The 13,099-nt window shown below is 38.3% G+C and overlaps 1 protein-coding gene across 5 annotated transcripts in view; it reads left to right on the top strand.

The window, feature by feature from the left end:
* The window catches only part of CADM1 (cell adhesion molecule 1), a 529,619-nt gene that overhangs the window by 452,856 nt on the left and 63,664 nt on the right, over positions 1-13,099 (top strand). For 3 of the 5 annotated variants that reach the window (XM_082273838.1, XM_082273836.1, XM_082273839.1), the window contains one exon: positions 6,465-6,497. The exons of the other annotated variants lie outside the window; for them this stretch is intronic. In XM_082273838.1, coding sequence (XP_082129964.1) covers positions 6,465-6,497 — 33 coding nt within the window. The remainder of the gene's footprint in view (positions 1-6,464; positions 6,498-13,099) is intronic. 5 annotated transcript variants of the gene reach the window in all.

Here is a 13,099-nt window from a genome sequence, read left to right as displayed (position 1 = left end):
AAAAAAGGACATCAATTTTATTTCAGTACACTGTCGCACGACTGCCCAATTTTCTGTGAAAGTAACGCAGTGCCGGATCTCTAAAAATGGCCTGGTCATTAAGGGGGCAAATGCTTTCATTCCAGAACTGGTTAAAGAAGTGGTAACATTAGTAGTAACATTAATAAAAAGAAGTCTCCCCTGCAGGTTTAAGCCATAATTTGCTAGTATGCTACTACTAGCATATTATATTCGACCTAACTGACAAACCGATCCCTCCAGCAGTATCCTGTCACCGCTGACAGGAATTCCATCATTACTTGGTCTTCTTCCGGGTTTGCGGGTTTCGGCTGTCTGATTGGCTGAACCATGTTGACGTCGCTCCCGCACAGGAGCCCTGGGCGGGGCACAGAGCTCTGAAGTGTGTGACGTCACTGGCTGCTGCTCACTGGAATATCTCCTAAATGGTGCACAGGAGATATTAATTTTATGTATGAGTGAGTTATATTATAAGCTTACCTGTAAGTAAAAATAACCAGAGAGAGTTAACTGCCACTTTAAACTTTAGCTTTAGATGTCTGTATACATATGATATGCCAAGATCAAGATCTTTTCTCTGTTTAGGAAACAGATCTTGAGATAGAATATGGCTAGAGTTTAAATGTATTTATAATGCATTTTAGCATCCATGGGCAATGTTTGATGGAAAACTAACTGTAAAGCACCATGTCCATTTTTTTTGTTTTCAGCTCAGTTTTCTGAGTGTACATGGAGGTACATTTTGCATAAGGATCTCCAAAGTCTATCTATCTTTTTCTTTCCATTGTTCCCTCACAATATATTGAATTCAACATCCCAACACATTTCTTCCCATAACTATCTTAGGTGTGTGTCAGATGATCCTCTCATGTACAGTAATGTGAAAAAGTACACTCCATGAACTTTATATAGCATTTGAACAGGCAAATATTAGATATTCATTCAAACCGTTTTCACAGATTAAGATTATGTCCTAGAACAAAAACACAAGGAAAATGTTGCCTTTTTAATAATATGTTTAACAAAATATAAATAAATGTAATGATGTACTGAGGGAAAATGATGTACCATTAGCCCAAGAAGCTGGTTTTGCACCATTTAGCCTTTTAAGCCTTTTGCATTAATGTCCACTAGTCTGACAAATTGGTGAAATTTTTGACCACTCCTCCATGCAAAATTCTTTTACTTGCAAGATATTTTTAGGTTTCCTTGCATGAACTGGCTGTTTTGAATCCCACCACAACATTGACTTGGTCCATAATCCTCCATTTCTTCCTTCAGAACCATTTTTGGTGGATTTGTTTTGTGTCATTTCATGGTGATTGTGTTCAAAGATCCATCTCCAGTTCAACTTTAACTTTTGGACAGATACTGTAGTCTCACATTTTCATCAAATACACTTAATATAATGCAGAGTTCAGTTTGCTCTAAGACTGCAACCAAGGCTGTGAAGCAGCAAATCAACCCAAAACCATAACATTTCTATTGCCATGCTTTACAGCTGATATGAGATTCTTCTTCTGAAATGCTGTTTTTCTTTGCTCCAAATATGTCTGTTGTGGTGGTAGCCAAAAGGCTCTATTTTTTATTCAGCAGACCACAGCCAAGTGTTATAGAAGGCCTGATCTTTGCTTATATGTTCAATGGCCGACTAGTCTTAAGGTAATGTTTTTTTTTTTTGGACAGCAAAGGATTTTTCCGGCAAACCTCTCATACAGAATATATTGGTGCAATCTCTTTCTGAATGTAGATGCTTGCACTTTGACACCAACTGTTGCAAGAGTTACTTGCAGATCCTGTGAGGAAATTTTGTCGTCTCTGGAGACCTCTTTTACCATAAAAAGTCTAATTTGTGGTTTAATATGCTAGGCCATATAGTTCTGGACAAATGATCAGACATTTAAAATCTGTGCAACTTTTTCTAGATTACTCTCCCCAAAGTGAAATGACTGATTTCAAATAACTTGTCATTCTTTTTAAATCCCTTGCTAGACTCGCACCCTTCTTTCTTAGGGCCTTAGAAAACTTTTTTGATATTGGGCTGATAACAACACACACATCAATGACTTTAGCAAGAAAACACCAGACCTCAAATAACAGAGGTATATAAGGTAGATTCCACCTGCACACTCCCGAAGGAGGTTTTGATCATTAGCACCTAATCTGGAACACCCAATTCTAATTTCATTTTTGTTTATATTCTGTATGTGACTAAATATGCCATGTCATTTTTATTTTTCGTTTGTTCAAGTGCATTTTATCACCTTTATCAGTGGCTACTGTTTGAATGAAGGAAGATATAATGTTTCCTGTTTAAATATGTTGAAAAAGTCAACTACAGGGAAGGAGTTAACACATTCTGTGGGTGTACTTACATTGCCACATGACTGTATATTTAAAGTTATAGTAAAGGCAAGTTAAAAATAAAATAACAAATATGCCATACTTACCTGCTCTTTGCAGTGGTTTTGCACAGAGAAACCCCGCTCCTCCTCTTCTCGGATCCCCTGCAGGCATCCTTAACTCTTCCTCCTGCCACGTGCCCCCAGAGCAAACAGCTTGCTGTGGGGGTACTCAAGCATGCTCGCTCCCAACAGCAGTGGCTCCCGCTGCTGTCTCAGCCATTGAGGAGGGAGAGTCCCCAGAGAGCCGAGGCTCTCGTGAACAATGCTGGATCTCTACACACAGAAGGTTACATAGTAAGTTGGAATGCATGAAAGTAAAAAACATTGAGCCTTTAGAACAACTTTAATGTAGGTACAAGAAAAAAGGGCACACATATAGTGGCAATGGAAGATTATATATATATATATATATATATATATATATATATATATATACACACACTTCTTGTCCCAGCCTAGAACCTAGGGATCTTTACCAAAAGAAATTCAAACTTTTTTGGAAAGATCGGAGTCTTGTTCAGACAGATTTATTTTTTCTTCTTGATCTTTAAACACAAAAAAATAATCTAAACAATACCAAATAAAATTATTCCAACTTAGTTCATCAGATTATTAACTCTGTCTGTAACCTCTAAAACAAGACATTTTAAGGTTAAGTTACATGGATATTCCTATATGAATTTTTTTTTTTTTTTTTTCAAGGTATGCAGTTATTTTTTATCTTCTAGTTTTGATAAAAGAAAAATGTGTGTGAGAATCACAGCAAAAAAAGGACCAAAATATTTGGCTGATGTCAAACTTCACCTTGGCACCTCCAATTCATTATTGTTTGGTAAAGGTCCCATTCACTGCCTTATAAACGTACCTTTTTAATGTTTGCAGGTGATCTCTTGTTACAATGCAACATGCATGTTTTCTTGCAGTATGGGCAAACTCAACACATATATTGGGAGAAGTGACTAAAAGCAATCAATGAAACTTTTTTTTTTTAAGTTTACTAAAGTAATGGCTCATACACACTATAAGAAAATCGGGCGAGAATTTTTGTATAAAGAACTTTTGTACAATTTTCGTATAGTGTGTACACAACTTTCAATAGCCGATTCCGACTTTTCGTACGAAAATTCTCGAAGGGACAAACTCCAGAATGTTTCTCGTATGGGGACAGAACGAACGATTTTCATTAAATGTGTACCGTTTTCGTACGATTTACGTACAAGAAAAATCAGAAAAGAAAGACTGCGCATGTTCAGAAACAACAAAAAAAGGAAAAAGGCTTTGTCCGAGAATTTTTGTACGAATTTTCGTTCATCGGTTTCAATTTGCTGTGAAACGATGAGGAAAATCGGACGATGGTTCCCCCGTTTTTTTATAGTGTGTGTACCCCACTTAAGATTGGTGAAGAACTCATTCTGATTGGTTACTATGTATTTGTGCATAGCTCTTTGGCTTGCAAAAAAAATAACCCTGCATGTTGCTGCAATCCATTATGGAGTACATTTGCTTCACTCATGGTTTTTGTATACAATTATGTTGTTTACAGTTCTAATTTGTTTCTGATGATACATTGCATTTAGAAAAAAAAAAAAATCTGTTGGTGGATTTATCCATCTTTGAAACATATACATTTTGAATGAAATGCAGTATATCGCCTTAGAACAATGCTCTAATTTGAGTAACAAAAATCCACAGCAGTGATACACACGTATCTGAATATCTTATGCAAGGTCAAGGGGGTGTATTGCTGCTGGTTCCTGTAGAAACCAATAATTTAATATGGGCACTTTTATTTAATTAAAGGGAGTTCTAGATGTGACCAGCTATTCTGAGTTTGTACTCTTAAAGACTAAATTGTAGTGTCCTTTTGATTCTGAAAATAAACAAGAAGACCTAAGCATGTGGTCATGATACATTTTGCCACGTAGAAATAGATTTTCAGTTGTCAAATTTATATATTGTTCATTTCCTTTTATGTGGATTTACATTGCACAAGATTTTTAAACTATTTTATACAAGGGTGTGGGGAAATTGCTTCAGTTAGAAGTGTAAACAAGCTTAAGCGATATCTTTATTGGCTAAGTAGATACATTTGTAGGTTTAAGGGATGGTTCAATCCTGTTCTTTAGCAATGAGAAGACGACCTGAGCTGTGTCGGACACTTGAAGTTTTTATCTGCTGAGTAAAAATAAAAGTATTGCTTTATTTTCCAGCTTTTTCTGATGGATAACAGAGTACAGCACTCTGCTATAATGGCAAGCAGAGCGATGGCACTCTGTAACCCTCTGTAGATGAGCTTCTGAATATCTTACACTCATTGCCAATTATGAATTACAGTAGAGGCAGTCCTATTGCAGTGGTAAAGTATATCTGAAGCCAAAGTTTTTTTTTTTCTTCTTTTTTTTTTTTTTGGATAGAGTAGGGAATGGCTAAAAAACATTGGGGAGATCCACTTCACTTTCTTTTTTGTAATTCCAACAGGAAGTCCTATCTTAGACAGTTGCCACTGCAAGAAGTGTCCCTATTGGAAAATTTCCCCTTCATTCCTGTTCAGATGACTACTCAAAATTGACGATTTTCACATTTAGTTCCAGTGGCAGTGGGTTACTAGGACAAATAAGGAAGATGAATTCCCCCCCAGAAGAGATAAAGACCACAATTAAAACTTGACAGGTTTTTTAGCCCTACCCCTATGGTATTCAAAACTTAAAAAAAATTGCATTTTGTTACACTTTATGCTTGAGGTCATTGTAGCCGTATTAGTGCACTTGCGACAGAGACAATTGAGTACTGTCCGTGATACTTTTTTTATTTGCACTAACATACAATTTTTCAGGACAAGCTTTCGGGGTATGTCCACTTCATCAAGATCCAAGCAGTACATGCTTGAGTACTGCTTGGATCTTGATGAAGGGAACATACCCCGAAAGCTTGTCCTGAAAAATTGTATGTTAGTGCAAATAAAAAAAGTATCACGGACAGTACTCAGTTGTCTCTGTTACACTTTATGGCAGTTTTCAGTTTATATGTACATTTCTGCTTAGAATTGTATGTACAAGCACAGAGGGATCCTTATGCTCCAAGCTTCTTTTGAGATTTTACTTGATCATACAGTGTCTCTTGTAGAGAACCATTGTATATTATACCTGTGCCACGGTATCAGAATCTAACATAAGTTGTTGTAAAATGTTTGTGGAAAACATTAGAAAACTATAGGGGCTATCATCCCTGACCTCTTCTCCTCAAAATGCGAGCTTCTTTGCTGTCATGCTTTAGTAGGCCTCATTATTAATCACTGACCTGGACTAAGTATACAGCTCAGAAGTTCGGTTATCAGTGACGGCACTCTGTATCCAAGTAAGTGAAGCCATTACATCAGCATGTTAACCAGGTAACTAGCATTTATCTGTGACAATCCATTTGTGTCTTGTATGGACGTTTTCCAAACTGAGGAGCTGCAGGAGAAAGGGGAACCTCTGTCATCAAACAAAGGGATTCTAGGCAGAAAGTCAGTTTACACTTAAACTGGAAATCTCCAGATTAATATTTATGGAGTGTTTGCAATATCGTAACTACTAATAAGGCAATACTCTCATATATATTGGTTGTAGCCAACAAAATGACTGCCTCCACTCTGTTTAGATAACTTGTGCTTCGAAAACTTAAATTGCATGTTACATTATATAATCTCTGCTATTATGATGTCCCATTTGTACCCAGTAATATAATGGGTGGCCTCTCTTGCCTTAGAGAGAGGTTCAACTGTTCTGTGTTCCAAAAACCTCCATATTGATAAGGTTAGGCCCACACTGTTTTATAGTTCCTTTGGTCCTAGAAGGTTGTGTCCCTTTCAGGACTGGAGGTAAGTGTGAGCTGTCTCTTTGGTGTATGACTGTCACGTTTTCCCTTGTCTTACTGATTCAATGCTGTGTGAGATTCATTATTGCTTGTGTATTATCTGTTCCCTTTATTTTATCCCATTTTCCCTTTTTTTTGCATGCCGATCCTTCCGTTTCTTCCCTCTCCTCCTCTTCCTGTGTGTAGACGCAAGTGCAACGACAGAGCCTGCAGTTCACGGTTGGTATCAGCTTTCTGTTTTCTATTTCAGAATACCAACAAGCCTGGCCTGTAGTGTTAAGGGACGCCATGTGAACACATTAAGTGGGGTGGTTGGGGATTAGAAAGAACATCTCATTAGATAATCCAATTTTATTGAGCCATAATCCAATATTTGTCTTAAAACCCAATGTGTTAAATGGTTCAGTCACTCCTTATTAGCCCAATCAGATCCCTTCACAGTCAGCCTTGGCTTGTTGTTCTCTTTTGTATGTTTTGTCCATATTCTGGTCCTTTCCTTAGATCTTAGCATGAAAAGCATGGTTGATTAAACAGCGAATTCAACTTGTGGCATCTGTAATAGGTGAGGTCAGACAATGTTTTATAAAGGGAGGGGGGTTGGGGGTTCCATAACAGTTTATCACTGTCACTATATGCAGGATAATTGCATGCACATTACAACGTATGTGAGAAAAGCCTGATGGCAGTGATTTCTGGTGGGTGGACATTGCTAGGTATTATCGCCTTGGAATAGTTACCTTTTTCTGAATCCCTACACAGAGGATATGGAGAATCGAGCAGGGTAAGCATTTTGTCATGGTTTGATATAAAGTTGATGGGAACCATATTGACCAATGTGGAAATTTAATGGGTGATTCCTCTTTCTGTAGTCCACCCAAAAATAGCATAGCATAGCTCATGGATATCAGCAGCAATCCCTCCTGCTGGATTTGTTTTGTACTGACTTTTTGTATCATATTTAAACTCCAAGTTTATTTTCATTATGTATGGCATCGAGCCTCCGCGTTTAAAAATTTTGTAAGCAAATCAATTTTTGGGAATTGGTTTCAAAGTTTCCTACCTTTAGATCCTGCCAATAACAACACTTCGTGTAGGCAGACAACTCTAAACTGCTGCCTCACAATTAGCAGCAGCATTGTTTGTCTGCCATATGAATATATATATTTTTGGCCATTGGGTCACTTATCTAGTCTGTGTATACCGTCTGCAGACCTACTACACAGCACAGCCCAATCCAACCGAAGAAGCTTGCACAGCAGACGAACAATGCTGTGGCTGATTTTAAGACAGGTGTTTAGCACTTTTGGCCTGAAACAGGAAGTGCTGATGCTGACCTGATGCCATACTTATTGACAATAGATTTGGAGTTTCCCCACATATTAAAGGATTATTTTTTATATACTTTTAAAATGCATCATTATATGGCCAAAAGTATGTGGACACCCCTCCAAATTATTGAATTTCCAGTGAAGGGTACATTTAATGCTACAGTATAAAACCTTTCAGACATTTGTGCACTTCCACTCTTTTGGTAACGGTGCACAAAACTAGCTCCATAAGGAAATTGCATGATAGGTTTGGTGTGGAATGGAGTGGCTTACACTAAACCATGATCTTGGGCGAATGGGCAAAAAATCACCGAATTGTACCAAAATTCTATGGAAAGCCTTGCCAGAAAAGTGAAAGCTGTGATTGCTTCAAGGCAACCATATTCATTTATATAATTTTTTAATGGAATATCCAATGAGCTCACATAGGTTTGATGGTCTGAATTCCACAAACTGTTGGCCATAAAGTATATACCATACAACATAAGAAACTCATTTGTTGTGTGATATTCAGAGTAAATAGTCACTGCAGTATTACCCAGGCCAGGATCTTCCTTGGTAACCAAACAGGTGCTATAATGAGCTGTCCTAATCAAACCAAGCACATCAATGTTGTTGGGCTTTTTAGAAGCTGTAGTTAGAGGTACATTTTTCTCTAGAGACATTTTCTGGAAAGCTTTGTACACACAATCAGATTATCGGATGAATTTTCGTCCATTTTTTGTTGCATGCTAGTCTCATATCGAAAGTGAAGAGCTTACTTTCATACGAAAATTCTCATACGACAGAATTCAACTTTAGAAGTGATGTCATGTGTTGAACTGTTTTGTATGTATTCTTTTGTTTCCGAGCATGCTTAGTTTTGCTCTTATTTTTTTTTCGTATGAAACCTGTATTAATTGGATGAAAATCGGACGTTGTGTTCACGTACAATAAAAAATTTATAGCCTGCATGTTCAGCTTTTGTCGTACGGAAATTCGTAATCAGCTGTCTAAAGCACTCCGAAAATCGGCAAATCATTTATCAGACGAAATTTTACTTCTGATTTTCTTATCATGTGTACGAGCCTTATGGCTGGGTTCACACTTATGCGAATTGGGCGCGAATTTCCTGGCATCCAATTTGCATTATAGAACGGTTAACACATCTTTGGGGCAGCTGCAGAGCGCACTGCAGAGAGGTAAAAATTTGGACCTGAAACTGTGAACGTGGACGCACCGGATCCCTGCTGTGAGCCACGGCTGCAGATAAGGTGAACCCAGCCTCAAAAATGAAATTTTAGCATAATTATGTAGAGCAGTAAAAAGAGGGTTGGGAACCCTTATTAGGAATGATCTTTAGGCTGGGTTCACACTGTGTGCAGACACGGCTCACAGCAGGGGTCCAGTGTGTCCCTGTTCTCCATTTCAGGGATGAATCGGGCCCAAATTTTTGCCTGAATTCGGACCTGAAACGGAGCGTTAAATGCAGACTTTAATGTGATTGCAGTGGTGGTAAATATAATTCCCAGCTATTAACTTTAGCATGAGATTAAGGAACATTTAAAAATGTTTGTTGTTTGTCTGTTTTTGTATGGCTTAGAGGTTTCATTTAAATCTCCATCTTTTACGGGATTTATGCTCTACCTTTTGAATTTAATTCTTTATTTTTTTTTCTTAGTCTTATGGACTATAAATAATGAAATGTATGTTTAAATGAATGTTGAAGCATTTTCTGTGTACCGCAGAGTCTGGACATGACATGTTTTTGTAGGAAAAAAGACTTGCTGAATTGTATTTACCCAGAAAAGATTTCTGTCTGAACTCCTCTGCTAAAAGCATTTTTATTTCTATTTTAGTTCATTATAACGCTTTCAGTTACTCTTGAAAATTGCATAAATATGAACAAACTCTTCGACAACCTCTAGTGTAATCTGTACCCTGGTACTTTCCCTTTGTTCAGACAGCAGTATAACAGATTGTATTTTGATAAACATGTTGTCCTCTCTTTTTTTTTTTTTTTTTTAAGTATATTTAGCTATGGTTGTTATGTGAATTAATCCAACACCTAAATAATCGCTATGTGGCTTATGATGGGTTTCTAATACTGGTCGCTCTTACCACTCCCACATTCACCTCCTGACTTCACACTAATTTGTGAGACCAGTTAATAGAAACCAGTGGAAGAGCTCTGTTTTGCGAACAGTTAAGCCAGCAATACATTGATCATTTTTTTTTGACCAGCCAATGGGCTGATTGGGGAAAAAAACTGAATGTATTACCCCATACACATATTCAAGGTGAATGGGGAAATCCTCCCAGCTGCGCTATTGTATTCTGACAGTTGAACTCCTCCTCTGTCCGTATACACTGAGCAGCACTGCAACCAATTGGGTAAAAATTTACCAACAGTCACATTCAGGAGGCATCAATCGTTAGATCGACTTCTCGAAAGACCATGATCTTAGATGGATTAAAATTCGGCTGGTCCCTGCTGAACCAGACAAATTTTGATCCATCTATGGTCAGCTTTACATTTGTTATTTTATTACCTGGGAACATTTTTTTTAAATCAAAAATAGACCCCAAGTGATGCCAATCTAGCACTATTTGCATTTTAAGGATGAATTTCCCTCTTTTGCAGTAATTTGCAGTAAAATACACATTTAAGGGTGCCTTGTAGTAATTTCAAGCCTAATTTCACCTAAAAATAGAAGTCCTAAACTCCCAAACAGCCACGTCATTCATTCACACAGTTCTGTGCGTGAATGAACTACAATCCCCACCAGCCTTTGTGGCTGTTGGCTTGTAGTTCTCAATGAATTACCATGGCGCTGTGGAGCGCTGTGTTCATTGATTTCTTCCTGTCAGTATATCTGCCTGCCCATACGAGATGTACGGGTAAACGGGTATACTGACAAATCTGAAGGAGACCTGCATGGCACCAGCAATCTGCTGATTGCTGGTGCAATGCTTTACAGGTTCCAAAAGAAAAAAAATAAATAAATGTGCATTTATTATTTTTTTCTAAAAGGTGAACTTATCCTTTAATTGAACAAGCTGAAGTTAGAAACTGACTGGCTACCATGCACAGCTGCACCACTGAAGGTTAAGGCCCCATGCACACTGGCTTAAAAATCACTGCTTCTACAGGAGTTTTGTGATTTGCCTGTAGAAGCAGATCAATGTTATCCAATGTGTCCATGCGCATTAGGAGGATTACATATCGCTAGACATATTTTAAGCTCCGCGTTTAGAGGCAGGAAAAAAAAATCCTTCTGGTTTGCATTTCTGATTGGAGCTTTCTGTCAGGAAAAAACCTAAAACCTAAAATCTCCTAAACTCGCCATAATGGTGTACAAAATGCTCTATATGAGTGTTTTTTTCTGCAAAGGGAGCTGGCATTTTCTTAAAGCCCAGTGTGCATGGAGCCTTAGTAAACCAACCCCACAGTGTGAATTAGCTCTGAAGATTCAAATCGATTCACCCAAGAGTCACTGGGACTTCAGTGCCTAATAATTCAGAGTAGTAAAAGGAAAAAGAGTCGTTCAAAGAGCTTACTGGCTCTGGTTAGGTGCCACACATGCAATGCAGTCAGGGCTGCCCTCCAATGAGTACCCAGAATAAAGGAGTCAAAAAACCGCTTTAATGATTCACAAAACATCCAATGCATTTCAAGAGCAAAACACAGGAACCCTCGCTTCATCAGAGCTCTGCAATGTTCACAAAAGATTGCTGCGAGACATCCTAAACTTGCTGCTGGCAAAAGAATCAGATGGTACAGAATTACACCGATAAAACAGCTGCAGCAAACCAATAGAGGCGTATGTTTTGTAAAATGTTAAAGCAATTATGTACTCCTTTAAAAATTTGGTTTGGCAATTGGTTTGGTTGGGGTGCCTTACCACAATGCACGTTAGCATATAAAATATCACAATGCAGCAGACCTGTGAGAATAGGCCCAGAATATATGCAGAAGATTAAAGAGATTGTAAAGTCTCTTTTTTTTTTATATAACAAACATGTTATACTTCCCTGCTCTGTGCAGTTGGTTTTGCACAGAGTGGCCTCGATCCTCCTCTTCTTGGGTGCCTCTTTTGTGCTCTTGGCCCCTCCCTCCTGTTGAGTGCCCCCACATAAAGCAGCTTGCTATGGGGGCACTGAGCGGAGTCACAGCTCCCAGTGTCCATTCAGACATAGAGCCGTGACCCAGCCCCACCCCCTCTCTCTCTCCTGATTGGCTGACTGACTTTGATTGACAGCAGCGGGAGCTGATCGTGCCACGCTGCTGTCTCAGCCAATGAGGAGGGGAATCCTGGGCAGGTAAGAATAAGGTGGACTGAGGGGGGCTGCTGCACACACAAGGTTTTTTTTTTTATTTTATCTTGATGCATAGAATGCATTAAGATAAAAAACCTTCTGCCTTTACAATTCCTTTAGGGTCCCCTTAGTGACTACTATAGGGTTTAGGGGCAGACATAACTAGAAGGCATCCTCTATAAAGCTGAAATTCACATAATACAAGGAGTATTAGAGTAATAGACCCTTGGAGTCTCTTCTGCAAATACTCAGCGTTTGATGAAAAGTGGCATTAGGCTTTCAGCTCTTTTATAAAATGTTTAATTCCTTAGATCCATGTTGGGTTTCACCTGTGCAGTAGGACAGTTCTCTGTGGAATTCTTAGTAGTGTGTGGATTCTCCGGCAGCTCATCACCTTCATCTAATTAGAATGTCTGAGCTTTGGAGACACATTTCCCACGTATACATTGTGACATTCTGTCTGTATACATTAATTTCCAAATACAGTGCGTCTGCAGAGAAGTTTAATCAGGAGGAATTTATCAGCACTCCTCTTGTATAAATGATACACACACTGACAGTTTGTGTTACTCCTCCTCCCAAGCTGGAGAGGATTTATGGTTATTGCTTTGCCAGCTTTGGCTTTAATCAGAATTCTTCACATGCATGAGTCTGCAAATGCCTGACCTCCTTCACTCACGCTCGCTGCCCCCCCTTGCATTGCTCAGTCCCCTCACTATACAGCATTTTTTTTTATTGCATTAACACTTTTGTAGCCTCGTCCCCTTTTATTTTCTCCTTTCTCAACTGTGTCGGTTTTTATTTGTTAATGTTTATCGCATGCTCTGTCTTTTTTTTTTTGTGCAGTATATTGATTTTTTTTTTTTTTTTTTAAGACATAATTGCACAGTGTCTATAGTTATTCTTGCATCTTTGATCCAGACACTTTATTTTTTTAACCATGATATATGCTTTTTCACAGTTTAGGACATACAGCTCTAGATCCTATAGACTGTGAACCCTACAATGCACCCATGCAGTATTCTGTACATTAATATAAGTTGTGTTAACGCAACCCAGTCATTTCGTATGGGATTTTTATGAAACCCAAAATAAACCTCCACTGTTTTTTTTTTTTTTTTTTTTTCTTTCTTTAATGAGGGGCACCACGAACACAACACCTACTGTATTGTACATTGGGTGCTATCCCAAATG

The sequence above is a fragment of the Pelophylax lessonae genome (assembly GCF_965119305.1).
Source record: "Pelophylax lessonae genome assembly, chromosome: 12".
Taxonomy (NCBI): Eukaryota; Metazoa; Chordata; class Amphibia; order Anura; family Ranidae; genus Pelophylax; species Pelophylax lessonae.
This window is presented reverse-complemented; position numbering and strand designations above follow the sequence as displayed.